Consider the following 27,900-nt stretch of genomic DNA (forward strand, 5'->3'; position numbering starts at 1 on the left):
ACTATTAAATTCTTCTTTCAGCATGCTGAAGGTGATCTTAAATGTCGAATTTAAACAGTTACACATTATATATAAGCATTGGTTAAATATTTATATAATTAGATAATCATGACCTGTAGCTGTTTGTTTTAAAACTGCACCTAATATATTTAATTTGAAAAATTATGTAAAATATTTAATAATTACAGATGTCTTTTATGTATGATAAAATATGAAGGTATTTATTAGACAATAATAATAATTTGCCGTAAGTCTTTGACTTAACAATATCTGTATTTAACTATACTTGCAAACATACGTTTGGGATTCCTTTGTTTTTTAAATATACAGGATCATACTTTTTTTTAGAACTACAGTAACTATCAATTTGTTTTATTATTTTTATTTTCAATTTACTGCTGTATATTAATCTAGTCTTATCAAAAATTTTATATTATTTGTTCATTAATGAACATCTTTTTTTTTCCTCTGTTTATGTTATTTATAATAAAGTAGTGAATACCCTTGTACATAAGCATAAATTCTTAAACAGGGAATCACTGTTCCAGTTATCATTTGTTCATTTTATATTTTAGATATTAATAAATTCTACAAAATTATATTCCCATAAGTTAAAGACAGTATATGTTTCCTCATATTCCTGCCAGCATTTAATGTTGCTATTTTTGAAGTTTGCCTAGATTAAAAAAAAAAAAAAGGCATCTCAGCATTTTAATTTGTATTGCCCCAGATGCTTATGTGATATTTTATCTTTTCAGATGAGATTTGGCTTTCTTTGGGTTTTTTTTGGTTTTAGTTTTTTTTTTTTTTAATTTTTGATTTTTTCTGGAGACAGGGTCTCACTTTATCGCCCAGGCTGGAATGCAGTGGTGTGATATAGCTCACTGTAACCTCCAACGCCTGGGCTCAAGAGATCCTCCTGCCTCAGCCTCCTAAGAGTTAAGGACTACAGGTGTGAACCACCAGGCCTGGCTGATTTTTAATTTTGTTGTAGAGATGGGGGTCTCACTGTGATGCCCAGGCTGATCTTGAACTCCCGCCTCAAGTGATCCTCCTCCCTTGTCTTCCCACAGTGTTGGGATCACACGCATGAGCTGCATTGCTTGGCCTTTTCTTCATTTGTAAATTGCCTTTTCACGTCCTTCATCCTCCTTGGATTATTTAATAACTACTTGTTTATTTAAAAGACATTTTTATATTATTTGTTTTTAAATGTGTTAAAGATATTGCCCTCTAATGTGCTTAATTTGATTCCAGTATCTTTAAATTTAAAACTGTTAATATCTAGATGATGCTAGGTTCCCTTTATTATTCTTTTTCCTTGAAGGTTTTCTCTGTTGATTCTCACACATCAGGTTTTCCAAATTAATTTAGAATTATTTTTTAAGGCAAAGGGGAAAAATTTCTGTATTGCAACTGTGATTGGAATTTTATAAATTTTGTTAAGAAAATTTTGACATTTTTATGATAATAAATCTTTCTCTCCATAGTGTGCATGGCTCTTATTTTTTGGGGTCATTCTTTTTTTTAATGTCTTTCAAGGAAGTTTTATACTTTTCTGCACACTGGTCTTGGTCTTATATCTTTTTTCCCCTCAGATATATTCCTAGCTATTTTATAGCATTTATTCCTTTGAATGAGACCCTCCCCTCGTTTCTGTTGCAGTCTTGTTATTATAGTCTGTAGGAAAGTTATTAACTTTTTTTTTTGAGCTAGAGTCTCACTCTGTCACCAGGCTGGAGTGCAGTGGCACAATCTCAGCTCACTGCTACCTCCGCATCCCAGGTTCAAGCGATTCTCCTGCCTCAGCCTCTCGAGTAGCTGGGACTACAGGCACGTGCCACCACGCCCAGCTAATTTTTGTATTTTTAGTAGAGATGGGGTTTCACCATGTTGGCCAGGATGGTCTCCAACTCTTGACCTCATGATCCATCTGCCTTAGCCTCCCAAAGTACTGGGATTACAGGCAGGAGCTACCGTGCCCGGCCAAAAGTTAACTTTTATGTGCTTATTTTATATCATGTCAGCTGGATAATTACTTGTGTTAATTGTTCTTCTTTAATTTTCTTGTGTTTTCATTTGTAAAGTACAATATAGATAATTGCCTATAAGTAATGCAATTTTTATCTCCTCCCCCAACATTTTAACCTTATGTATTCATATTTTTTCATATTGGTTCAGTCGCTTATAGAGTATTTATTTGTTAAGGTGAGCGTGATCATCCTTATCTTTCTTTGACTTTGGTGGGTGCATTTAATATTTTGCCAGTAATTATGATATTCAGGCAGTTCTCTTCTGTTTCAACTTGTTAGGAGATTATTTCTGTTTTTAATCAAGAATAAGTGTTAAAGTTTGTCCAATGCTTTTAAAATATGCATCAGGATTATAATTGATGTATGTTAGCATTTGCCTTATTTAGCCTTTATTATTCTGAGTTGTGTTAATAGATTTACTAATGCTGCAGTGGCCACACATTACTAGAATAAGCCCTGCCTGGTCATTGTGGTTAGGGGTGGTGTTGGTTTTTAACACATATTGCTGGATTCAGTAAAGTACTTATGGTATAATCGTAAAGGAGATTGAGCTTTTAATTTTGTTTTGTGTTATTCTTTTTTGGTTTGGCGTGAAGGTTATTTGCCTTCACAGAATGAGGTGAAAAGCTTTCCATGTTTTTCTATGCTATATACAGAACAAATCATGTTACTTGAAAGAATTGTAGAATTTGACCACTTAACACCTTTTTGCATCTTGTGTGGTTTTGTTACTGTTTTCTCACTTTCTTAGAATTAAAATTTTTTAAATACATGTTTTAATCTCTATAATGGCTTTTGGCTTAGCTGTCTATTCTGCCACTTCTCGTTCTGTGCTGGTATTGTCTTAGGCCCTGCTTCTTTCCCCAGCTTCAGCCTCATGTTTATGTACCTTCTGACGCAGAGCATGAACTTTGTTTGGAAGTTGGTCAGAGAGCTTGATTTTAGAAACGTTGATGCTACCTGTAAGTTTACATATATGCACGGGGGTGGCTAAGATTGGTTTCACTGTTCGAATTACCTTGATGCTTGTTCCAGAGTGTCTTTCTGTTCTATGGATTCTGAAATTGGGGTTTTTCTGGAACTCTTTCTGTCTTTGCAGTGGCATTTTCTTTTTTGTGATCATAGCTGTAACTTTTCTTTTCTGGGCTAGTTCTTATCTCCATTTTTTCTTGGGAGTTCCTCCATATTTATTCATGATACTTTTTATTGTAACATTACAGTAGACTTACTGTGATGATTCCGAGATTTTGAAGGACGTGTGGAAACTAAGTGTCTTAATAGTATCTTAATAGAATCCACTCATTTAACATGTTAAAAATCACAGGCAGGCCGACTTTATCTTGAAGGGTCATACAGTAAATATTGTAGGTTTCATGGGGCCATATGGTCTCTGTTGCAGCTATACAACTCTGACTTTATAGTATGAAAGCAACCATAGATGATGTATCAACAAAGGTGTGTGGCTCTGTTCCAATACAGCTTTATTTATGCATACCAAAATTTGAATTTCATTTGATTTTTATGTATTTTGAAACAATTTTTTATTTTGATTTTTTTCCCCCAGGCATTTAAAAATGTAAAAACCATTCTTAGCTCACAGGTTGTACTAAAACAGACAGTGGGTCTGATTTTTCTTTGAATGTCATGTGTCTTCTATCTTCATTTTTCTTGTTGTTTGGAATTAATTCATCTATTTTTATTCAAGAAATCTCACTTCAGTTCTAATTTGAATAACTTGATGCATGCTTGGCTCATACCTTTTTCATTGGGTTTTGCTTTTTGGAGACATAAAGGTTTTAATTTTAAGGTCTTTGCTTTGATAGGGAGTTTAAAATATTGCATCTAGGGGTTTTGTATTCTTGATAAAATTCGGGGACTAAGAAAGGAACATAAAATTTGCAAATGAATAGGGAGCTGGTGGAGGCAGTAGTAAGAAACAACAAAACAAAAATCAAAGATAAGTTCATCCAATCTTAAAAAATGTAAACAGAAAAATAGCATAAACTTACAACATATTGAATAGTAAGATGTTGAAATAAGTCCAGTAGTCACTATTAATGTCGGTTGATTAAACTTGCTGTTTAAAGACACAGATGTTCAGATTTGACTAAATAATTGACATCAGCTGAATATTGTTAATAATAGCCACATTTGGGGTACCTCTTTTTGTACCTGAAGATTACTAGCCAAAAGAAAGATATATCAGTATTGATTCTGGTCAAAATACATTTCAAAATAAAAAGCATTACTAGAGAGAGAGTTGCTGCATGTGATAAAAGGTTCAGTTTTTCAAGAAACATACCCTTAAACTTGTATGCACCTAAAAACAAAAGTCTCAAGATACGCAAATAAAATTATATGGATAAATTGGTAATTTATCATCATTGTCAAAATTATTGACCCATCTCCCTCAATTTATCATGAGGTCAAAAAGATAAAAGTTAATGAAAATTTTTCAATGATTTGAGCAACATAATTATCAAGTTTGATTTAATAGACTCAACCCCAACTTATGTATTCTTGTGAACACAAAAAATGTTTAAAAATATGGGTCACGTGCAGGACCTTAAAGTCTCTGTTAAATTTCAGAAAGTTGGTGTATAGAGACCATATTTTCTGTCTACGATGGAATTAAGTTATGTTAAAAGAAAAACTTCAGCCAAATTAAATTTAAAGGAGTTTAATAGACCAGTGAACAATTTATGCATCGGGCAGCCCCCAGAATAACAGTACATTCAGAGAGACTCCAGGGATGCCTTGTGGTTAGAACAGATTTATAGACAAAAAAGAAGGACGTGACATACAGAAATCAGAAGTGAGGTACAGAAACAGCTGGATTGGTTACAGCTCAGCATTTGCCTTATTTGAACACAGTTTGAACACTGGGCAGTGTATGAGTGGTTGAAGTATGGCTGCTGGGACTGGCCAAGCCTCATCTGCTGTTACAGGGCATACTCCTAAGTTAGGTTTTCTCTCTTTTCTACCTATTAAGTTAGGTTGCAGTTCATCCACAAGTATAGAAGTACAGAGCCCTTCCAAGGCCACATTTCGTTTGCTTTAACAGTCAGAAACATATCCATACCTACAGATTTTAAAACCATATATTTGTAAAGTGAGAATGCTGAACAGCTCATGGGTCAAAGAAGAAACTATAATGGAAAAGAATACGAAAACTGAATGATTATAAAATTACAATATGTCCAAATAGATTTGCTTAAAGTGGTGCTGTTTAGCTGTGATGTATCCATGTTGTGCAGCACAAGTATGTTAGCATCAGTGAATCTGTAGGGGTCTGTAGCTATCTCAGTTCTTGCCTCCTCAGAAGAAAGAACTCTACCCCGGGGGCATAAGGCTGGAGGAGAGACTGGGGCAAGTTTTAGAGCAGGAGTGGAAGTTTGTTAAAGAGCTCCAGAGCGTGAACGAGAGGAACTTGCACAAGGGTCAAGTAGGCAACTTGAGAGATCAGGCGCGCCATTTGACCTTTTGAATTGGGGTTTTATATGTTGGCATTCTTCCGGGGTCGTCTGTTGCTTCTCCTGTGATTCGTCCTTTGGGGTGGGCTGTCAGTATGCGCAGTGGCCTGCCAGCCCTTGGGAGGGGCTGCATGTGCAGTGTGTTTACTAAGTTGTAGGCCTGCCTGCTTGAGGCGCTTTGCCGCTTTGCGGTCCCGTGTTCCTACAGGGAGGTCATCCGCCATTTTGCCTTTCAGTGCGCATGCTCAAGTGCACTTGCCCAGCTCCTGAGATCTTATCGGGAAGCTCCTGATCACCAGTTTCAGGTATTTCTATCTGGAAATACCTGCTATTTCCAGGACACTGCCTTTCTCTGGTGCTGGCTGTGACCAATTATTATTTTAGAGAGACAGTTAACAGCCGCCTGACAATCTTATGGTCACCCGACATTCCTGGTGTGTATGTTTTGCGGGGAGCCCTCTCCAGCTCTGCTCGTGTTCCATTAGCTACCTACTGTAACAGTACTTGAGGGGAGTGTACAACATTAAATCCGTAAGTTAGCAAGGAGATGTCACTGAAGATAAATAGCTAAGCATTACCTTAAGATTTTTAAAAGTTTTAAGTTCAAAGAATGTTGAACTAAAGCAACAATACAAGGATCAGAAAAGAGTAAAATGGAAGACAGAGATGCAGTGCAGAGGATCAACACAAGGCCGTGCTCTTTACAGTGGAGTTAAAGCACCTTTAACAATACGTATTACAAATGAAAAAAAGATGTGTTTATAGATACAGGAGAGATTATAAAGATAAGAAAATACTGGGAAAAAACTTTATGCCAATAAATATGAAACTTCTGACTCAAGAAGAAATCGTGGGCTGGAATAGTCATGTAACCAAAAGAGGGTCCAGCTTCTCGCCACTTGTAGAAAGAAGCCGAAATAACGAGTGAGGCTGGCCGGGCGCGGTGGCTCACGCCTGTAATCCCAGCACTTTGGGAGGCCGAGGTGGGCGGATCACAAGGTCAGGAGATCGAGACCATCCTGGCTAACACGGTGAAACCCCGTCTCTACTAAAAATACAAAAAACTAGCCGGGCGTGGTGGCAGCGCCTGTAGTCCCAGCTACTCGGGAGGCTGAGGCAGGAGAATGGCGTGAACCCGGGAGGCGGAGCTTGCAGTGAGCTGAGATCGCGCCACTGCACTCCAGCCTGGGCGACAGAGCAAGACTCCGTCTCAAAAAAAAAAAAAAAAAAAAAAATAACGAGTGAGGTATGATAAAGAGTGTGAATTTTATTAATTTTTGCCAGCAAGGGGGAAAGTGGTCAGAATCCTTTCCAAAAACTGCCACTTTCCAATTTCTGGAGAGTCAGGGGTTTGAGAAGAGGGGTTTGGAATGCAGGAGAGGCAAGGGGGCTGGGAGGTGCCCAATGGCATGACTTCCTCCTGTGGCTTATCCTGAATTGTTCCATCTGGTGAAGGGGCCAGCACCATCTTGGGCCCAACCAGGCCGAATCAGTCGCGGTCAATCTTGCCGTCAGTCTCTAGCCGGGAGTAACTCTGGCCTTGAAGTAATCTCCTGCTAGGGAGAGAATTCTGGAGGTGCCTGGTTTGCATCATGATTTGGCCCCTGAAGCTTCTAAGGAAACACATGACCAGATAAGTGAGCATGGTGTAAGCTTAACAAACATCCAGGTAAATACATGTGCTTCAGGCATGAAAGCCTAAGGTGGGAAAAGGAGGGGAGTGGAGTTTTAAAGCACATTCCGAGGCTGTATTTAAAGACAAAAGAAAACACATCTGTAGTTTGTCTCAAAGCTACGTCTTGAGACTGGGGTGAAAAGAGTAAAGGAAAAAACATTTTTAAATGCAGTTTGAAGCTAAGCTGCTTGGTTACAGTCATATAATCACTGAAGTGATCAAACCAGTTCTTACAGTAAACTTTTTCACAGAGAAAGCACCAGACCCAGTTTTTTGATGACAGAGATTTACTTTTAAGATGTTTTACCCAATACATAAGGAACAGATTCTTACAATCTTATACAGACAGTTCCACAGGATAGTAAAGTGAGAGTTTACTCCTAACTCATTATTTCAGACTAGTGTAATCTTTAAACCTAAATCCGAGAGAAACAATGGAAGAAAGGAATAGGAGGAGGCAACCTCACTTGTGAGCATACATGAAATCCAGTAGGTTGTAACAAAAGACCAAATTGGGCTTTCCCGGGAAGGCAATGGTGGTTTCCACTGGAAAATATTAAATTTTAACTCATGTTAGCCAATGAAAATAAAATCGTATGTGTATCTCAGTAGATTGAGGAAAAAGCATTTGAGAAATATCAATATGTATTCATGGAAAATGTTCTCAGCAAACTAGGAATAGAAGGAAACTTCCCTAGCCTGATGAAAGGTATCTCTTTCTTAATAATAAAATATTAGAAGTCATCTCCTAAAATCAGGAACAAGACAGGAGGACCCACTGTCACCACCTCTGTTCTATATTATTCTGTAAATCCTGGTTTGTGTAGTAGGCAGGAAACAACAATACATAAGGACCAAAAAAGAAATAGCAGAGTTCCTGTGGTATGGCTGTCTCCATCAAAAAGCTGAAAGAAACCATAAATTATTGGAAATAAGAGTGTCACAAGATGGCTGGAAATGAGATCCATATTCAAAATAATCAGTTACCTTTCTTTATACCAACAACAGACGGAAGATGTCAAATAAGGATACCCTGGCAAGCAGGAACACAAATGAGTCTTAGGAATACATGTAGCATATATGGAGAAATTATAAAACTTTATTGTAAGATGTTTAAAAAAATAAATGGGGACAAATTATCCTCTTGAATAGGAAGATTTAGTATTAAAAAGATGATTCTCACAAATGGTGTGATTCAGTGTAATCACACCTCGACTCTCAGTATTGATTTTGTGAGGGACTTGATGAGCAAAAGGAGACCCCCAGATAGCCAAACACTCATAAATAAGAAGAAAATGAAGCACCTTGCCATTTCCGCACTCAAGATTTATTATCATGACATAGAAATGAAGGCGGTGTGTTACTGGCTTTGGGATAGATAAGTATACCATTGGGTTGAAATACAGAACCCCCAAACAGACCACCCAAGTGGGGAAACTGATAACGTGACAGAGGCAGCATTGCAGACCGCTGGGGAATGGCAAAGACTTAATATGTTTAGAAGTGGAAACTAAAACTTTAATGATCTTAACGGAGAGAAGAGTTTCTTAAAACACAAAATATGACACACAAAAGGAAACGGTGATCAATTTTACCAAATTAAACTTAAGAACATCAATTCATGAAAAGATACTGTAAATAAAGTAGAAAGAAAAGACACAGACTGGGAGAAAATACTTGAAACACACAGTTGCCAAAGGATTCATGTGTGCATTGGTAAGTGCATACAGGAATCAGTACATGCATACATATACACAGCCTTGAAGTCAGCGAGAGGACACGACAGAAAAGCGTTTCACACAGAGGTACAGGAGTGAGGGTAGACATAGGAAAAGATGGTCCGCCACAGTAGTAGTCATAGACGTGCAACTAAGACCACAGTGGGATGCCGTTTTACATCCACCAGATGAGCCAAAAATTCTTAAGCCAGGTCTTACTAAGAGTTAGTGAGTTAAGTGGATTACCAGGCAGGAAGATTTATACTTCTAAAGGGAGCTGAACTGGTGTAACTGCTTAGGAAAAGTATTTGATATTGTCTTTCAAATTTGAATATCAACATTCCTTAAGACTCGGTAGTTCACTTTTTAAGGGGTATTTACATAGAGGGATAACTTAAGGACTGTTTTTATTGGACCTGTAGTAAGAAATACATCTACACTCTGGCCCAGTAAACACATAGGGGTGGGAGAGTATCAAAGGTTATGGTTCCTCTGTCTGTGCGCTCCAGTTTGATACTACCCTGTGTCATTAAAAAAAATTCCTCATCTTGACTAGCTCATGAATGGGTTGCTACTTGGATTTGAAACTACATTATTCTGCAGACATTTTGCACATGTGTCCTAGGGACACTTACATTGTTAATAGCGAAAAGCTGAAAAACAACCAAATTTCTATGACAGGAGAATGGAAAAATGTTTGTTATATTTATACAATTGGATAGTAGAGAGCAGTGTACATAAATGAAAATATGCACATGTACCAATATGGATAAATCTTTGAAACATAATGTTGATTTAAAAGTACGACTTATTTTTTATAAAATTAATAGCATTCAAAGCTAAACAGTTTGTGTTTAGGGATGTGTAAGTGTGTAATGAAATCACATATACACATCCTTTACAAGGATGGTTATCTTTGCTTTGGAATTCAGGTGGAAGGATAGTTGAAGAGCTCAGTGGCAGACAGGTGTTAGTTCTGACCTAGATCTAGCGTTGAGTGGTGATTGTGTTGGAGTTTATTATGATTATGCTTTATTACATGTATATGAATATATTCTTTATATGTGCCAGATAAGACCAGTTTTTAAAAGATTCATCTATCTTGAAACCTGCAGACATTTCTTATTTATTGAATGTTTTTTTTCTTTCTCACTGTCAGCTGAAGAATGACAAGGTTCATAACTTTGGAAAGGAGAGCTTTATGTCTCATAAAGGGTTCCAGCCTGCAAGGTGGCCATTGCCACATGCTGGGAAGCGCAGCCTCTGGTCAGAACCCAGAAACTGGCACTTTGAAGGTGGGCTAAAGGGAACAGGAACGTACGCTGAGCAGGGTGGCCAGGTATACATAGTCAGTAAGCTGCAGGAGGAGTCATGAATATTTATGAAAGGAGAAACAGGCACATGCACGTTTGAGCTTCAGGCCTTTCCGTGGGACCCATGTTTAACAAATAGCAGCCAGAGCATGATCTGAGGATGGAGTCTTGGTCCCTTTGATGTCAAAAGATGAAACAGAGGGCCAGGCGCCGTGGCTCATGCCTGTAATCCTAGCACTTGGGGAGGCCAAGGCGGGCAGATCACCTGAGGTCAGGAGTTCGAGACCAGCCTGGCCAACGTAGTGAAACCCTGTCTCTGCTAAAAAAATACAAAAATTAGCTGGACGTGGTGGCACATGCCTGTAATCCTAGCCTGTAGTGCCAGCCACTAGGGAGGCTGAGGCACGAGAATTGCTTGAACCTGGGAGGCGGAAGTTGCAGTGAGCCGAGATCATGCCATTGCACTCCAGTCTGGGTGACAGAGCGAGACTCCGTCTCAAAAAAGAAGCAGCAGAGGACAGGAAAACCCTCATTGCGCCTCCTCTGTAGATGGGCCAGAACCACCCTGTGGTTGGTAGTCTCTTACCAGGAAGAAATGCTGGTTGGTTGTTTTGACTGAACCACAGAAGGGCGGGGCAGCGTTCAGGCTGTTGGTTGAAATCAGCAGTGGCATCTTGCAAGGGCTGGTTTCTCTTTAGCCTGTTAAAAAGAATAGCCATTAGGCGGCTGTTGAGGGAGACGGTCTGACCTCCCATCACATCATAGCTAGGAATTCAGCCTCTGAGGTGTCTCTCTGCTCCCCTTGGCCAGAAGAAGGTCAGTTCAGTTGGTTGAGGGGCTTAGAAGTTTTTTACATTTCTCATTATTTTCAAGGAAAGCCAAGATTTTACATTTCTAGAAAAATAGATTTTGGGCTCTTGGTTTTAAGGTGTTTTTGGTTTTTTTTCTTTGAGAAAGGGTCTCCCTGCGTTGTGCAGGCTGGAGTGCAGTGGCTCGATCTCGGCTCACTGTAGCCTCGACCTCCGGGGCTCGAGTGATCCTCCCACCTCAGCCTTCCGAGTAGCAGGGATGGGCTCCACCACGCCCAGCTAAGTTTTGTGATTTTTGTTTCATGTTTCCCAGACTGGTTTTGAACTCCTGGACTCAAGTGATCCTCCTGCCTTGGCCTCCCGAAGTGCTGTGATTACAGGCATGAGCCACTGTTCGTGGCCCCCTAATTTTAAGGTTTTTGACCTTAAAACTTTTCTTAAAACTTTTTCTCTTTTATGGGAGAGAAAAATCCTTTTGCATGTCTAACAAAATGCATTTATGGCCAGGCACAGTGGCTCATGCCTGTAATCCCAGCGCTTTGGGAGCCTGAGGCGGGTGGATCACATGAGGTCAGGAGTTTGAGACCAGCCTGGTGAACATGGTGAACCCCCCATATCTGCTCGAAATAAAAAAATTAGCCAAGCAAGGTGATGTGTGCCTGTAATCCCAGCTACCCGCGAGGCTGAGGCACGAGCATCGCTTGAACTTGGGAGGCAGAGGTTGCAGTGAGCCGAGATCGTGCTATTGCACTCCAGCCTGGGTGACAAGAGTAAGACTCGGTCTCGGAGGGGAGAAAAGGGTTTTCAGATACTGCACAGAGGCCTCCATCTTTCTTTCTGGCCCTCTTTTCACTAGTTCTTCTCATAAAGTTTGTTCATTTTCTGAGAGAAGAGCTTCTAGGCTTATTTTTTCCTTGGGAGGAAGTGACGTGGCCAGTGGATGTTCATGGATACTGATGGTGGAGGATCCTGCATTGTACTGTTAAAATGATGGGAGGCCATTGTTTCAGACTGAGCTCCTGCTCAAAACCCCAGCAGACCAGATTAGATCGACATAGTCACTCCTGCAAAATGCCACATAATCAAACTGAAACTTTATTAAGGAAGCAGACGGATTCCAAAACAGACCAGTTTTTCCTGAAAACAGGAGATTCCAGTCTACGTGAGTCAGCTTAGTAAGAAAGTCTGCTCTGCTTTAACCCTTGCCAAAGAAACAACCCCCTCCCCCCGCAAAGTCTGATGTAACCTGTTAACCAGTTAGGTTTTTTTTCCCTCTTGTCCTGTTTTCTTGTTTCTACCTTACAAAACCCGCTGTTCTGCCATTGCCTTATGGGAGCTTTTATTCTGTTTTGTAGAATGGAGGCTGCCCTGACTCATGAATCATAAATAAAAGGCAATTGGATCTATAACTTGATTTGTTAGATTTTTGTCTCTGACAGTACTTACGGGGCTGCTTCATATACAGACCGTCCAGGAATCCAGTGCCTTGGCAGTGGTGTGCCGGGGCCTGCTCACGCGAAGTCCAGGTGATTGTGAAATTTTCAGGAATTTTTGTTTGTTTGTTTTAAAAAAAAAGATAGGGTCCCACTCTTTGCTCAGGCTGGAGTGCAGTGGCACGATCTTGGCTCACTACAGCCTCTACCTCCTGCGTTCAAGTGATTTTTCCACCACAGCCTTTTGAGTAGTTGAAACTACAGGCGTGAGCCACCACGCCCGGCTATTTTGTATTTTTTGGTAGAGACAGGGTTTTGCCATGTTGGTCAGGCTGGTCTTGAACTCCTGGCCTCAAGTGATCCCCCCACCTTGGCCTCCTAAAGTGCTGGGATTACAGGCATGAGCCATGACTCCCAGCCTAATTTTCAGAAATTTTGTGAGCTGGCTGTTGAACCATAAGGATCTTTAAATTGTGGCAGTATTAGCACTGATACAAATCAGGGTTCACCCCTGTCTGTTGGGTACCACTTTTCCCTCTTTCCTCCTGTTATATTTACATTTTCTACAACTGGAGAATTGCTGGGATCTGAAAGGCAAATGTGTTTTCTCTTTGGCCACCGTGATTTCCTATACTCTGTGTGTTTTTAATGAAAGTTTATAAGCAACTTAAAGACACGGCTTATTTGAAAGTTCTTCTATTTTATTAAAATAGAGATCAGAAAGCAGTTCTGTATTTCATTCAGAGTCACCAAATTTACTTTATTGTTCCTAGTATCTTAAAAAGTCTGTTCTTAAATGGTAACTTGAATCCTAGAATAAAATTTAGTTCTTTTGTTCTTTTATTAAAAAAAAAAGTCATATGACTATTTTTGAGATGTTTCATTCAAAGGAAATGGTGAATTTTTAGATTTCTAAAATGTTAATCATTGTTACAAGTCCCCTTCCCTCTTCAAGTTTAGGTTGCCTGGGTTAGAAGCAGTAAACTGATTATTTTGAAATATTAGGCATCAGCAAGGCTACACAGCAATGAAATTATCAGGATCTATTAACAGCTGTTGTTTCTCACTATTCCTTCTAGGGCTTCCAGGTGTGCACCTTCCTTCCAGTAGTTTGTGGTGGCAGTGTTGACATCACTACTGGGACCCACGTTGTGCACGTTAGCAGTATAGAATATGGGGAGTGGACATGTTAATTACCTCACTGAGGGCCACTCTTGCCTTTAGTGACATTTAAATTAGATGATATTTCATGATGAGATAGAAAACAGTTTTAGAATTCTCTAAGTGGAAACTCTGAAGGGATAGACCTAGTTCTCTCAAGTTGAGACATCAAAGAATTGTTACCTAATGATAAAGAAATATTTAAAATAGGTTTTCATTAGATTTTAGATTACAGAATTTAGTGTGAGGCAATGATGTTTTTGTAAATGATCTTCCACAGTAATCCTTTAAAATGCCAGCATCCATACCTTCTTTTTGTTTCTCTGATGAAATAAAATTGCAAAAGCTTTAATTTAGCTGTGTAAGTACAAAGCTGAATTGAAATACATGTAATTATGTTAAAAGGGGCAGCTGACAAAATTCATCTATTTAACAATTTTTTTCTTAACATTTTGTTATAAGGTTTTATAGAAAGAAATAATTTTGGAAATTTTCAGTGTCTGGTTATCTGTTCTTCATGTGATTGAAAATCTACCGTCCATGTGCATTTTTCTATGAAAAAAAGTTCTCTCTGTGAAATACAAAGAATATCTTTGTATAACTGAATGAAATAATTCTGTATGAAAAATCCAATGTAAGTTTTAGGGTATAAACCTCTTTTCAAGCAGTGCTTCTCTTTTTTTTTTTTTTTTTGTTAGCGTGCCTTTCAGTTTGAGAATTGGGATACATTTGAATTTTATTATTGAAAGGCTCAAAGTAACGCAAAACAAGTCACTAATAATTAACAGACCAGCTACAGTGTAATAGATGCACATACATATCAAACTTCTTGACCTCTCTTCTGCAGAGGTTTAATATTGGAATCAAACTCTTCCTGTCCTAGCCTAGCTCTCTTTGTATAAATGAGTGTTCTTTAATGTTTTGGTAACCACATGACCTATCTTTCTGTCATCTTTCTCTTAAGCTTGAAGTTCCATTATATTTCAGAATGTAATGATACTCTGAGGATGTCACAAGATCTGCTCAGTTTAACATTTTCTCGAAGATATTGCCACAGGATGATGTTTATTTTGTTGTAGACAGTTTAAATTTTATACATTATTAAAATGTGATGAACTCTTGAATTATTTTGGTGTAAGTTTATTGATCTTGATCTCTTGATGTGGAATCAGAAAATGTGGATTCTCTCTACCATCTGGTACTTTCCATATCTCCCCATTGCAAGAACCATGAGTTGGTTTTTTTCTTCACTTATATCTAGTGTCTAGTAATGAGCACATGGTAGGTACCCGATTGAAAGGGCAAATTGGCTTATATCTTATTGGTATAAACATGTTAGCCATACTGTAATTATTTCATCTTATCTTCAGGCTGAACCTTCTCCTGCAGTCCCTTTCTGTCTGCCGCTACCTGAAATTCCAAGAATCCTGCTGAACTTGCCTGAGTTTGATCCTCTGTCTTTTCTCCCCAAGCTCCTGCTGCTCTTAGGACATCACTGAGAATGATGGAATGAGCATGAGTGGAGCAGTTGGACTGTCTGTTGTGATGGTAAATTAGGACAGCCGACTGATCCTTTGCTAGATTGGGATGGGAGGTCTTGCTAAGGAGTTCAAGTCTGATTTGTGAAGATAGTGATGCTTAGTGGACATCCACGTGCAGATGAATTTGGAGTTGAGGCGGGTTGACCCAGGTGAACTTCGGAGTCATCCGAATGTTAATGCTGTGTCAAGCCATGACCACTGGATGAGACACCTAGGGGGTTACTGTAGAGAGAAAAAAAGTCTGAGAGCTGTGAGGCATTGTGATGTTTAGAGGCTGGAGTGAAAGAGGTAGATCGAGAAAGGTCAGCGAGGGTAGGAAGGTAGGAAGAAAATATTCTTACTTGTTCATGTTTATTTTATGTTAGATCCAGAGGGTACATGTGCAGGTTTGTTAGATGCATATATCGTGTAATGGTGAGGTTTGGGCTCCTAGTGAACCCATCACCCAAATGGCGAACATTGTATGCAATCAGTAATTTTTCATCTCTCACCCCCTTCACCACTGTCCTCCCCTGTGGAGTCCCCAGTGTCTGTTATTTCCATCTTTATGTTCATATATACCCATTGTTTTGCTCCCACTTATAAGTGAGAACATGGCAGTATTTGATTTTCTATTTCTGAGTTATTTCACTAAGGATAATGACCTCCAGCTCCATGGGGCAGCAAAAGACATGATTTCATTCTTTTATTATGGCTGCATAGTATTCCATGGTGTACATATACCACATTAGGAAGAAAACAGTATTCCAAAAGCCAAGTGAATAAAATGTTTCAAGAAGGAGGGTGTGATTAAGTGCTGCTGACAGGCCAAGTAAGATGAACAGTAGGAACTGACTGCTGGGTCTTTGAGACAGTTCGGGTACTTGGCACCACCCAAATCTCGTGTTGAATTGTAATCCCCAGTGTTGGAGGTGGGGCCTGGTGCTGGAGTCATGGGAGTGGATCCCTCATGGGTTGGTGCTCCTGACCTCAGGTGATTTCGCCTCCCAGAGTGCTGGGATTACAGGCATGAGCCACCACGCCTGGCCAGCAATTCTTAACATAATACATTTAAGATAAAAGTTAAAATTTAAGATAAAAATTTTTACAGAGGAGGCTTTGAGGGGAAGTGGGGCAGTTTGCTCTAGATCACCTGGGAGGCCAGCTATGAAGTATTAATTTTTCTCCATTTCCTTTTCTGAAGGAGAGTTTTTTGTGAAGACTAATTTTCCATTTCACCCAAACCTGAAGCTCATTGTGGAGAAAGGATGTCAGTTATATTTTTAAAACTTTTTTAGCTTGTAGACAATTGTGCATGTACACAAATACAAATTTACCGGAGCAGAGACAGCCTAAGGAGGGGTTGCGGGGATTGCAGTCACCGCCAGTGACCGAAGGCTGCTGTCTCATTGGGAATCCCACAGGCAGGGTACAGAATAGCATGGTTCTCAAATGTCTTGGTCTCAGGATCCACTTATATACTCTTAAAAATTACTGAGGACCCCAAAAACTTTTTATTTAGTTGCATTAAATCTATTGGGACTGATTATATTAGATATTAAAATTTTGAAAGATGTGTTTAAAAGTATCAAGGGCGTAGTGGGTCACGCCTGTAATCCCAGCACTTTGGGAGGCCCAGGCTGGTGGATCACCTGAGGTCAGGAGTTTGAGAGCAGCCTGGCCAACAGGGTGAAACCCAGTTGCTGCTAAAAGTACAAAAAATTAGCCAGGCATGGTGGCGTGCACCTGTAATGCCAGCTATTTGAAAGGCTGAGGCAGGAGAATCACTTGAACCTGGGAGGCAGTGAGCCGAGGTTGTGGCATTGTACTTCAGCCTGGGTGACAATAGCAAAACTCCATCTCAAAAAAAAAAAAAAGAATTGCTTAATAAAGAACATTTTCAAAGTTTGCAGAATTTTTTTGTCAGTCCACCAAGTTGACCTGAATTGTTTATTTATGTTCACTGTGTCTTTTTTGTTTGTTTGAGGGTCGAAGAGATTTCTAAAAGTATGTAATTAATGTAGTTTATTAGATTCAATCCAGTATATATTTTACTTTTTATTTTCCTAATTTGATGTAATTATTAGAAATTGGAAGTGCTGAATTATGGCGTGTGAAAGATTAACTGGTAGAACACTTTACTGTCTTTGTTTCTGGCACAGTGACTTACAGATCTTAATTTTAGTTTTCTTTATCCTCTCACCAAGAATGGTGGAGAATGAAAACAAGCATCTGGGAGTCAGTTGTTTTCTCTTATGAGTTATTAACATCCCTCTCCTTTTGAATCATAGTTCAGTATATAGTTTTCTTGTTTTTAGAGGCGGTGTCTCGCTCTCTTGCCCAGGCTGCAGTGCAGTGGCACAGTCATAGCTCACTGTAGCCTTGAACTCCTGGGCTCACACGATCCTCCTGCCTTAACCTCCTGAGTAGCTAGGACTACTCAGTCCACCTTGCCTGGCTAATCTTTTTCTTAGTGGATGGATACAGCTTCTTTAAATATATTGATGTGTTTGGTATTAGGCCTGTCATTATGCTTTTCTGTGCCTTCTGATTTTGGTGATTTTACATTTTAAAAATAATCTTAACTATGTTAGGTGCTTCTTTGGTTTGTTCTGTATGTGGATTTATTCTAATAATGTTAAGGGTTGTATTTTGGTACTACCTTGTTGTCATTATTACACTTATGTAGTGTACTTGATCCACTGTTTCTTTAGAAAGTTCTATTGAACGATGGCAGAATTTATATATTTCCTGTTTTAAATTCTTCCTTCCCACCTTTCTCTTTTCCCACCCTTTTTTCTTAGTGTTTTCTTTATACAGTAGTTGACCCCTTATTATTAGGGTATGCACTCCAAGACCCCTAGTGGATGTCTGAAACCACAAATAATACCAAACCCTATATATACTGTTTTTTTCCTATACAGACATGCCTATGATAAAGTTTAACTTGTAAATTAGGCATAGTAAGATATTAGCAACAATAAGAACAAAATAGAACAATGTATAACAATATTCTGTAATAAAAATCATATGAATGTAGTCTGTTCTCAAAATATTTTACTGCACTATACTCACCGTTCTTGTGTTGAAGAAGGGATGGAGCAGGATGGTGCAAGATTTTGTCATGCTACTCAGAATGGTGTGTCATTTAAAACTTACATGTTGTTTATTTTTGGACTTTTCCGTGTAATATTTTTTAATTGGGGTTGACCATGGGTAACAAACCTCAAAAAGTGAGACTGCACTTAAGGAGAGACTACTACAATTTTAGATTTACTCACACCTCTGTTACTTGGTGTACAGATTTTAAATTATATCTCTCCGTCAGCCCTTGTTCATGAAAGCTCAAGAAACCAGTGTGCTTTCTTTTGTTGGCTTTATGATTTTCAGATCAATTAGATCATATAATTCTTTAAAATAGCTTTATCGAGGTGTCATGACATAAAATAAATTGTCCATATTAAAGTGTACAATTTGATAACTTTTGACTTGATTGTGGTGAAAATAGCACCACAATCAAGATAATGAATATGTCCATTACCTCCAGAAATTTCCTCAGGTCCCTTTACTATCTCTTTCTTTTGCCCCTCCCTGCTACCCTCAACCTATCCTCAGGCAATTACTGAACTTGTATCTCTATAATTTCCGTATTTTTGAATTTCATGTAAATGCAGCAGTATGTGTTAATTTTTGTACGTATTCCACTAGCTTTTTTTTAAATCAATAGTTCTTTTTTATTGCTGAGTAGTATTCCATTGCCCAGATGTACTACATGAAATACATTTGGATTGTGTTGAGTTTTGGGCTGTTACACATAAAACTGCTACAGACATTTGTGTGTTAAGTCTTCACTACCCTTACGTTTATGAATCCAGTTATGGCCGTTGCTTTCTCAGTAGCATTTTCAATATAGTGGATCAGCATATTATCCTATGGATGGTGAGATTGTCAAGTTCCTTGTGGATTAGCTTAAGTATCCAGAGCTCCTTAAACTGTATTGTGTGTATAAATCACCTGGGTTAAAATGTACATTGTTAAAAATGTAGGTCCTGTTTCAGTGGGTCTGCGATAGGACCTGGGATTCTACATTTATAAAAAGCTTGCAGGTGATGCTAATCCTGCTGTTCTACAAACCATACTTTAAATAACAAAGTTACAGAGCCTGAGAGTTCATGAAGCAAGGCAATAATGGTGAGGTTTTTTTTTCCTGCCAAGTGAAAGTAAACTACTTATGGTATGTTATCTTTTCATCAGAAATAGAAGTTCTGCATTTACCATGTTAAGCAGCATTTTAAATGCCAAGAGTTTTGTTACATGTGGAGCAGCAATCAACAGAAGTCATTACTCAGTTCTGCTAGTAAGTGTAACCTTCCAGATAAGATTGCTGAGTGGGCATGGGCTTCCCTGCCAGCCTGTCATCTGTGCATTTCCCTTAGGGAGTGTTTATTTGATTTGGAATTTTGGTACGAAGGAGATATTTTGGGGTTGGCCCTTTTGATTTTAATAGTCTATAGAGTCATGTACTGGGAGGCATTGCCACACTGTGGGTTTGGGGGTTTCCAGAGAAAACTCAAGTCAGAACTCGATTACAGTCAGCTGACGGGTGCTTTGCATCCAGTTCCCTAGGTTTCCCCAGTTGAACCCAGTGAACTGTGGTGTTGCTGTAGGTCTCAAGGAATTAGTGGCGCACAGAGCCAGTGTGCGAGTTTCAGCATTTCCCTTTTTCTCAGGTGCACGGTCACAAGTCCTTAGGGGAAGGATGGGAGTATGGCTTACAGCGTTGGGGATCTGGGGTGTGGTAACTAGTGATAGGCAGTAATGGTTAAGAGCAAAACCCTGAAACCAGACAGCCTGTGCTCAGACTGTACCGGGCAAGTAACAGCAGCTCCTTTGTGCCTCAGTGGATCCTCATCTGTAAGTTGAAAGTCATGAGTTCTTACATCATAAGGCTGATAGGAAGTTTAAGTAATATTTGTAAGGTTCTTAGGACAGTGGCCACACATAGTAAAACCTTTTTAAGTATTTGCTAGATATATAAACACATATAGGAAGACAGATAGGGAATTGATAGGCTTAAAAAAATTAAGCAACTTTTCTCAGGTCTCACAGTGGTAACAGTGGTGGCCTTGAGCCAGGATTTGACATTTCAGCTCCCCACAGTTGCATTCTGTAGCTTTGCTTAAATCATTCAACATGGTATCTGGCATATATTTGATGAAGCAGTGACTGAATTTAGGACTTTGCCCGTTTACTAATTTGTGGAGACATGAAGTGTCAGCATAAGCCTAGTATACCAATTTAACATCCCTGAACTCGGACTAGACTATGTCTGTGATGTTCTGGCTTGGGTGTTAGTAATAAAGTGGAGAATAAGCTTGGGTATAGTTACGTTGTTGACCCTCAGTTGTATTAAAGAATAGATCCTTTCTAATAACTGAATTTTTAAAAACCTTTTCCTGGACATAGGTATATATGAATTGCTTTTTAAAGAAATTGTAGGTATTCTCTTCTAATTGACTAAGGAAGTCACCATCTGATTTATATCAGATCAGATTGTTTTCTAAACATTCTATCATGTTGTTTTAAAGATGCTAAAGGAAATAATATCCTAGTGTGGTGTTAAAATAATGTATTACTGAGTTTTTCCAAATGAGTAATGTATTGCTGAAATTTTCCAGATTTTTCCATGTAATATTTTCAAACTGCCGTTGACTATGGGTAACTGAAACCTCAAAAAGTGAAACCACACATAAGTGGAGACTACTGTAATTTTAGATTTACTCACACCTCTGTTACTTGGTGCACAAGTTTTAAATTATATCTCTCCACCAGTCCTTGCTTATGAAAGCTCAAGAAACTACTGTACTTTGTTTTATTGGCTTTTTTACTTCATTAAGCTGTTTTACTTAATTCTTTAGTTAGAAACATTTTGTAGACAACTTTCTACAATGCTAATTTATGTTAATTAATAAAGAACCAGTGCTTAACCTATTTAATGATTTGAGAATATTAGTATCCCATTTTTCTCGTTCTTTTTGTATGTGGAATCCAAATTTCTTGTCATTTTGTGTTATATATTTTTTATAAGCTTTAGGTACAAGGTACTGTTAAGAGTTGAGGAAGGTACTTTCTGCCTTCATCGTTGAGTATAAAATCTGCAGCACTGCAGTGAGGCTGTCCTCATGCTGTTGCCACCTATGGTCTTACTCTGCATCACTCGCAGTATTAGGGAGGAATTGGACCCTATTCCATGTTGCCCACATGCCTGTGGTTTTAGTTAAATCGGGGATTTGATTACTTATTTTACACTGTTTCTAGGCAGTTTTTCTCTTTTTTTCCTAGTGAAAAAGTAAATTTAGTCCTCTTTTCTGTGTGAATCCATACAGCCTGAAATTACTGTGGTGGGCTTGTATAAAAAAGCATGTGAGAGGGAAGGCTAGCCTTCAGCAATTTTTCTTGATGTAAGTACCCCTTCTGTAAGGAATGTTGCTGGTCTTCATCTGTAAGTTTTTCTTCACAACAGCTTATAGAGTTTTTCCATTTTATTTAGATTTTAACCTAGTGCTAGAATCGAAGTGTCGTATTTGAATACGGTTACCTTTGGCTTTTGGATATGTGCTCCTTTTAAGGTCTGTGATGCCTGAGACTTCTCACTCTTTGAACTCCCATCTCTCACCAGTGGTATGTTTGCAGCCATGACCCTGGTGTGGGCCTCCAGGGAGCCACGGCCCAGCCAGCCTGCAGGCTTCACTCAGGGCTTGTTTTGTTTTGTTTTGTTTAACAACTGGTAATCAATTTATTAAAATAGTTGACTTAAGCATCTGCAATGGTGACTTCCACCTCAACTCCTGGCTCAATACTGATGGAAGTAATCTGCTTAACAATCTCAGAAGGACTGTGCAAGTCAGTGAGTCGCTTGTGGATTCTCATCTGGAAACGATCCCATGTCTTAGAACCTTCACCACAAGGAGTTTTTCTTGTAGTGATTCTCAAAGTCTTGGTAGGCATTCGAACTGGTCCTTTCACTTTCAGGTTCTTTTCCTTTGCGCCTCTGATCAAGTCAGCACACACCTTTTCCGGGGATTTAACGTTGCGGCTCGTTAGGGTGATTCGAATTCGGTGAATTGCCACCTCCGGCTCCACGGGTGTTTTTCCGGAATCCTTAAAAGCCATGGCTGCTGCGCAGCTTCCTGACCGACTTGTTCCTCGGCGAGAGCGAACAGCGATGAGTCAGGAGCAGGAGCGTGCGAACCAAAGATCCGCAAGTCCTACGACCGCGTCTTCCTCAAAAAAAAAAAACAAAAAACAAAAAAGGGCTTGTTTTGTTATTGTGATTTTTTTAAAAACTCAGTGATGGGAATGGGAGAATATACATTAGGATGAAGGTGAAGTTTTAGCCAAAATGAAAGATAATTAGGTATTTATTATAATTTTCAGTTAACTTTGATTTTATTTCTATTCTTCTTGAAAGCATAATGCTACATAGGGCCTTTCCCTTGAAATGCTTGATTTCACTGCTTTCTGTAGGAACACCATTCTTCAAGCAAAACCAAATTTAAAAATCATGCGGGGCTGGGCGCGGTGGCTCATGCTTGTAATCCCAGCACTTTGGGAGGCCAAGGCGGGTGGATCACGGGGTCAGGAGATCGAGACCATCCTGGCTAAGACGGTGAAACCCTGTCTCTACTAAAAACACAAAAAATTAGCTGGACGTGGTGGCGGGTGCCTGTAGTCCCAGCTACTTGGGAGACTGAGGCAGGAGAATGGTGTGAACCTGGGAGGCGGAGCTTGCAGTGAGCCGAGGTTGCACCACTGCACTCCAGCCTGGGTGACAGAGTGAGAGAGTCCGGTCTCAAAAAAAAAAACAAAAAAAACATGCATCTGACACTAACGTTTTCCTTTAATAATCAGATTGTTCATATTTTTCCAGAAACATACAAATAACCTACATTATGTGTTGGATTTATCTGAGAACTGAAAGTAGATACTTTAATCTTCCCCACTTTCGTAGTCCCTTGACTGTAGTTATCGTAGGCTGCAGGTCCTACAGACTGCTGAAGTGAACCAGAGGCCTTCCTTACAGTTGCTTTTTTCCCTCTTAAAATAGCAAACTGTTTAATTGTTTGCTTTAATTATATTTTTGGGAGCATTTCAAAGGATTATTATCTTCTTTGTCATACCTGGCTCATTTCCTGGTATGAAACTGAAAATAGTATCTGATCCTATTGGTTGCATAACATGCTGAGTCATAATTTCTTCCTCTTGCTGTTGGGAATAGCCATTGCTCATTGGATTTGCAGTTGCTGTTTCATTTATTTGTGCTTATATACAACTGTCATTTTGCTATTCCTTTACGTCTTTGAAATTCATAATGTATCTTTCTAAAGGTGTGTTTTATTGAGTTCCCGCTGTGATTATTAATATATTTTTTTCTTTTTTTTTTTTGAGACAGAGTCTCACTCCGTTGCCCAGGCTGGAATGCAGTGGCGAGATCTCAGCTCACTGCAACCTCAGCCTCCAGGGTTCAAGCAATTCCCCTGCCTCACCTTCCCAGTAGCTGGGATTACAGGCACGTACCACCATGCCTGGCTATTTTCTCTTTTTTTTTTTTTTGAGATGGAATTTCACTCTTGTTGCCCAGGCTGGAGTGCAATGGCACGATCTCAACCCACCACAACCTCCGCCTCCCAGGTTCAAGCAATTCTCCTGCCTTAGCCTCTTGAGTAGCTGGGATTACAGGCATGTGCCACCACGCCTGGCTAATTTTATATTTTTAGTAGAGATGAGGTTTCTCTATGTTGGTCAGGCTGGTCTCAAACTCCTGGCCTAAGGTGATCTGCATACTTCAGCCTCCCAAAGTGCTGAGATTATGGGCATGAGCCAATTTTTGTATTTTTAGTAGAGATGGCGTTTCATCATGTTGGCCAGGCTGGTCGCCAACTCTCGACCTCAGATGATCTACCTGCCTTGGCCTCCCAAAGTGCTGGGATTACAGGCATGAGCCACCACACCCGGTCCCCTCTTTGATTATTAAGTGCTCCCAAGTAGAAGAAATTCTAGATGTAAAAAAACCACATATATCAGGTAACTATGAGACTGGCATGTGCTTTGAGATGATGCATATTTTTCTGGATAAAATTTACTACGACAGACATCTTTTAGGCCATAATTAGGATGATGTATAGCCTTAGAGTTTATAATATTGTAAAATGGCTAATATTTAATTACCCATTGAATGTGAATTAAGCTGTTTTACTTAATTCTTTAGTTAGAAACATTTTGTAGACAGCTTTCCACAGCGCTAATTTATGTTAATTAATAATTTAAAGTACCAGTGCTTAACGTATTTAATAATTTGAGAATTAGTATCCCATTTTTCTTGTTCTTTTTGTATGTGGAACCCAAATTTCTCATCATTTTGTGTTACATATTTCTTACAAGTTGTAAGGCACATGGTGCCTGAGACTTCTCCCTCTTGGAGCTCCTGTCTCCCATCTGCAGACCCCAGCCCTCACCTCTGGTGTGTCTCTTGGCACCCAGGCTGGCTCCTTTTGCAGTGACCCTGGCATGGGTCTGCACAAAAGGAAACAAGCCCTGGAATTGTTAAGATTCTCAAGGGGACCTCAAATTCTTTCTTAAAAATCAAGACGAGGTCTTACCCTGTTGCGCAGGCTGATCTTGAATTCCTGGGCTCAGGCAGGCCTCTGGCCTCGGCCTCCCAGAATGCTGGGATTACAGGCATGGGTCACTGTACCTGGCTCAAATTCCTATCAGACTTAAAAATAATTATCAATTCCAAAAAGTATAAACATATTGGAGAAATAAGAAAGATACATTTATCTCTCCAGAGATTCCAAGAGTTTTAAGAGCTGTATGTCTGGAAACAGGGATGAAGAACAAATATGTATTTCATAATATCACAGCCTCCAGCAGTTACTTGGTGAGTGACTTTAGCACTCACATAGCAGGGAGGGAGCACCCACTCTTTCTCTGCCTCTGCTCTCTGCACCTTAGAACTCTTTGCAGTTTTTCTTCTCTTTAGCTCCATAGGACTATGTTTATTTAACTATTAAACAGAAGAGGTTAATAATAAAAAAAGAAAAGTAGACAAAATACTAGGTTTAATATAATAGAGGAGGAAGAGGCAGTGAAAAACCTTGAGGTTTGTCCCAGATTAGTAAGGACATTATTGAGTAGCATTGATGTGATGTTAATTTTTGTTTCATATGGGCAGTATGGTGGTGAATCTTCTGATAGAAAAGTATGCACAGAGTGCCATGTAAGCATAGAGGAAGGGACATTTGAGCCTTGACAGACAAGTAGGGGTAGCCAGGCATTGTAGGCAGAGCTGCACCTTGTATACGGGTATTGAGTTTTATATACGGGAGACTTTTGGAGCTGTTTTAAGTAGTTTGGGGTTGGGACAGAATATCTGAGGTTTCAGAAGAGATCAGACAGGTGTGCAGAACTTAGTTCCAGGTGCCTACTGTGCCATGCTAAATGTTTACACCATTTCTATCCTGAAGGTAGAATAAATCATTGTACAGTTTTAAATAGGGGAATAGCATGACTGTGTTTACATTTTAGAAAGATTACCCTGCAGGAAAGGTAGAAGGTGCATAGAAGGGTGGCAGATTGCAGGTGAAGGAGATTACTTAGGTACTTCCTGCTGGTGAGAAATGATGGGACGCAGAACTTGGGCAGCAGAAAAGGTCATTGGCAAGGAGGACATCTGGGATGACTTCTGAGTGTCTTGAGTAACTTGGTGAGTGGAGGTGCTACTAACTGAGATACAACCTAGAAGAATTGGGAAGAAATGGTTTGGACACATGAAGTATTTAAGTGGATATGTCCAACAGGCAGGGGGCTGTTTGGGTTTGAGGTAGAGATCTGGAAATCACTGGTGGTAGTATAGGTGGTAAAAGTTGTGGATGAGAATGAGATCTCCTGGGAAGAGCTTTTATTGAGAGGGGAAGAAGGCTGAGAAATTACCAGGGGTAGATGGAAAGGCAGGAAAAATGAGGGACCCAGCAGGCAGTGAATGGAGGAATCCAAGGAGGGAGTGTCCAGGATGGATGTCTCTGATCTTCTGAGGCAGTACATTGAATAGATACTGAGTGTTGTCCACTGGCTACAGGACAATCTTAGAATGTCATTAGGAACTGGAACAAGAATGGTCTTGGTGGTTTGGAGGTGAATGGGTGTGGGTGGCATGGATTTCCTCTACTCCTCTCAGAAGCTGGTCTATAAAGGAGGTGAGCTGGAGGGCCTTAGCAAGGCCTAAGGAAGGCTTCTGATGGGTGAGACCTGAGGTTGGAGAGATAGATTGAGGAGATCTAGAAATAAATGATCTCTAGGCAGGTTTTTAGGAAGGAAGAGGAGCTGAGAGTGGGTAATCAAAGTCATTACCTTCTACTTGTAGTAGCTCAGGATGACCTTGGGAAGTACTCAGTTTAACTTGCTGTTTTATATTTTTATTGATGTTTCTTTTCTTTTTTTTTCCAGATAAAATTCACCAGATATTGTTTGCACATTAAATTCATTTCCAGACTACAAACACTGACATAGCTGTTATTTTTTTCACAAAGTGTTCTGGCAAGAACATTTTGAATTTGTCCTGTCCTTTCAAGTCCCTCCCCATCCCCGACCCCTAAATGTTCAGACAGGTACAGATAGTGAAATACTGCCTGTGCAAAAGCCCATTCCACGCCTGCTCTTCCAGGAGAGCTTCAGTTGGCAGCTGTGTATATGTGCCCCTTCCTGGCCTTTTCAGACTCGATCTCGAATAATTCGGATGAATTCCTTTGTTTATGAATAAGACTCAGTGTACTTCAGCAAATTTGTATATTTTAAAAGGGGTCAAGGAGTGAACCTCTGGGGGATTTTACATATCAGAATGGAAGAGAGAGATTTTGGGGGATAGTTCATTTTTATTGTTTTTGTTTGTTTGTTTGTTTTCTTTTTGAGACAGCCTCACTCTGTCATCCAGGCTGGAGTGCAATGGCACAATCTTGACTCACTGCAACCTCTGCCTCCCGGGTTTAAGCAATTTTCCCGCCTCAGCCTCCTGAGTAGCTTGGATTACAGGCACCTGCCATCATGCCTGGCTAATTTTTGTGTTTTTGTAGAGATGGAGTTTCACCATGTTGGCCAGGCTGGTCTTGAACTCCTGACCTCAGGTGATCCTCCCACCTCAGCCTCCCAAAATGCTGGGGTTACAGGCGTGAGCCACAGCGCCCGGCCGACAGTACCTTTTTAAAATCCACTTTCTGTTATATATTAACATTGGCCAGCCTTGCTTCACATTCCCGTAGTCAGAAATAATAGAAAGAGTTCGGCTTTTCAGAATAACTGATAAAACTGGTCACTTTTTGAACAGGTTATGAGAATGAAATCTGTATGTCATAATTTACAAAAATTATATTAAAATAATAGTTTCTGGACTGAAGCAAGTTGAGCTTTTAGTTCTGTGACTGGCTGACGCCTTTCCAGGCGTGCTTATGAGCCGGTTCTCAGGGCATCTTGCCTCTGAAGTGGAAGAGCCTGATTGTTTTCCAGCTCCCGTTCATAATGTTAGGGCTCCTCACTAAATGACAGCTCACGGGCTGATGCCACAGCAACTACTTGGACAGTTTCTTTCTTGTTTGAGCAGATGTCCTTCTTTGAATGAGACACTCTCGTTCCAAGCACTGAAGTAGCCCATAAAGGATCATAAATTTCACAATTATGTCTAAGTCATTTCAATTTGAACTTTGTATGAACCAA

At 39.6% G+C, this 27,900-nt stretch overlaps 2 protein-coding genes and 1 long non-coding RNA gene across 7 annotated transcripts in view; 2 read left to right on the forward strand and 1 right to left on the reverse strand.

Annotated features, from left to right (window-relative positions):
• LOC105498828 (AU RNA binding methylglutaconyl-CoA hydratase) overlaps positions 1-27,900 on the forward strand; it is a 155,935-nt gene that overhangs the window by 41,429 nt on the left and 86,606 nt on the right. The window lies entirely within an intron of this gene.
• On the forward strand, positions 4-17,015 carry LOC139358081 (uncharacterized). The gene is made up of 2 exons (XR_011612332.1): positions 4-6,435; positions 6,753-17,015. It is a non-coding gene; the product is annotated as an uncharacterized lncRNA (long non-coding RNA).
• Positions 21,913-22,408, reverse strand: LOC105498826 (small ribosomal subunit protein uS10-like). Its single transcript, XM_071077557.1, has one exon. It carries the CDS (start codon positions 22,306-22,308, stop codon positions 21,949-21,951), a length of 360 nt encoding a protein of 119 aa, XP_070933658.1. The 5' UTR covers positions 22,309-22,408; the 3' UTR covers positions 21,913-21,948.

Source organism: Macaca nemestrina, chromosome 14 (genome assembly GCF_043159975.1).
Source record: "Macaca nemestrina isolate mMacNem1 chromosome 14, mMacNem.hap1, whole genome shotgun sequence".
In the NCBI taxonomy this organism is placed as follows: Eukaryota; Metazoa; Chordata; class Mammalia; order Primates; family Cercopithecidae; genus Macaca; species Macaca nemestrina.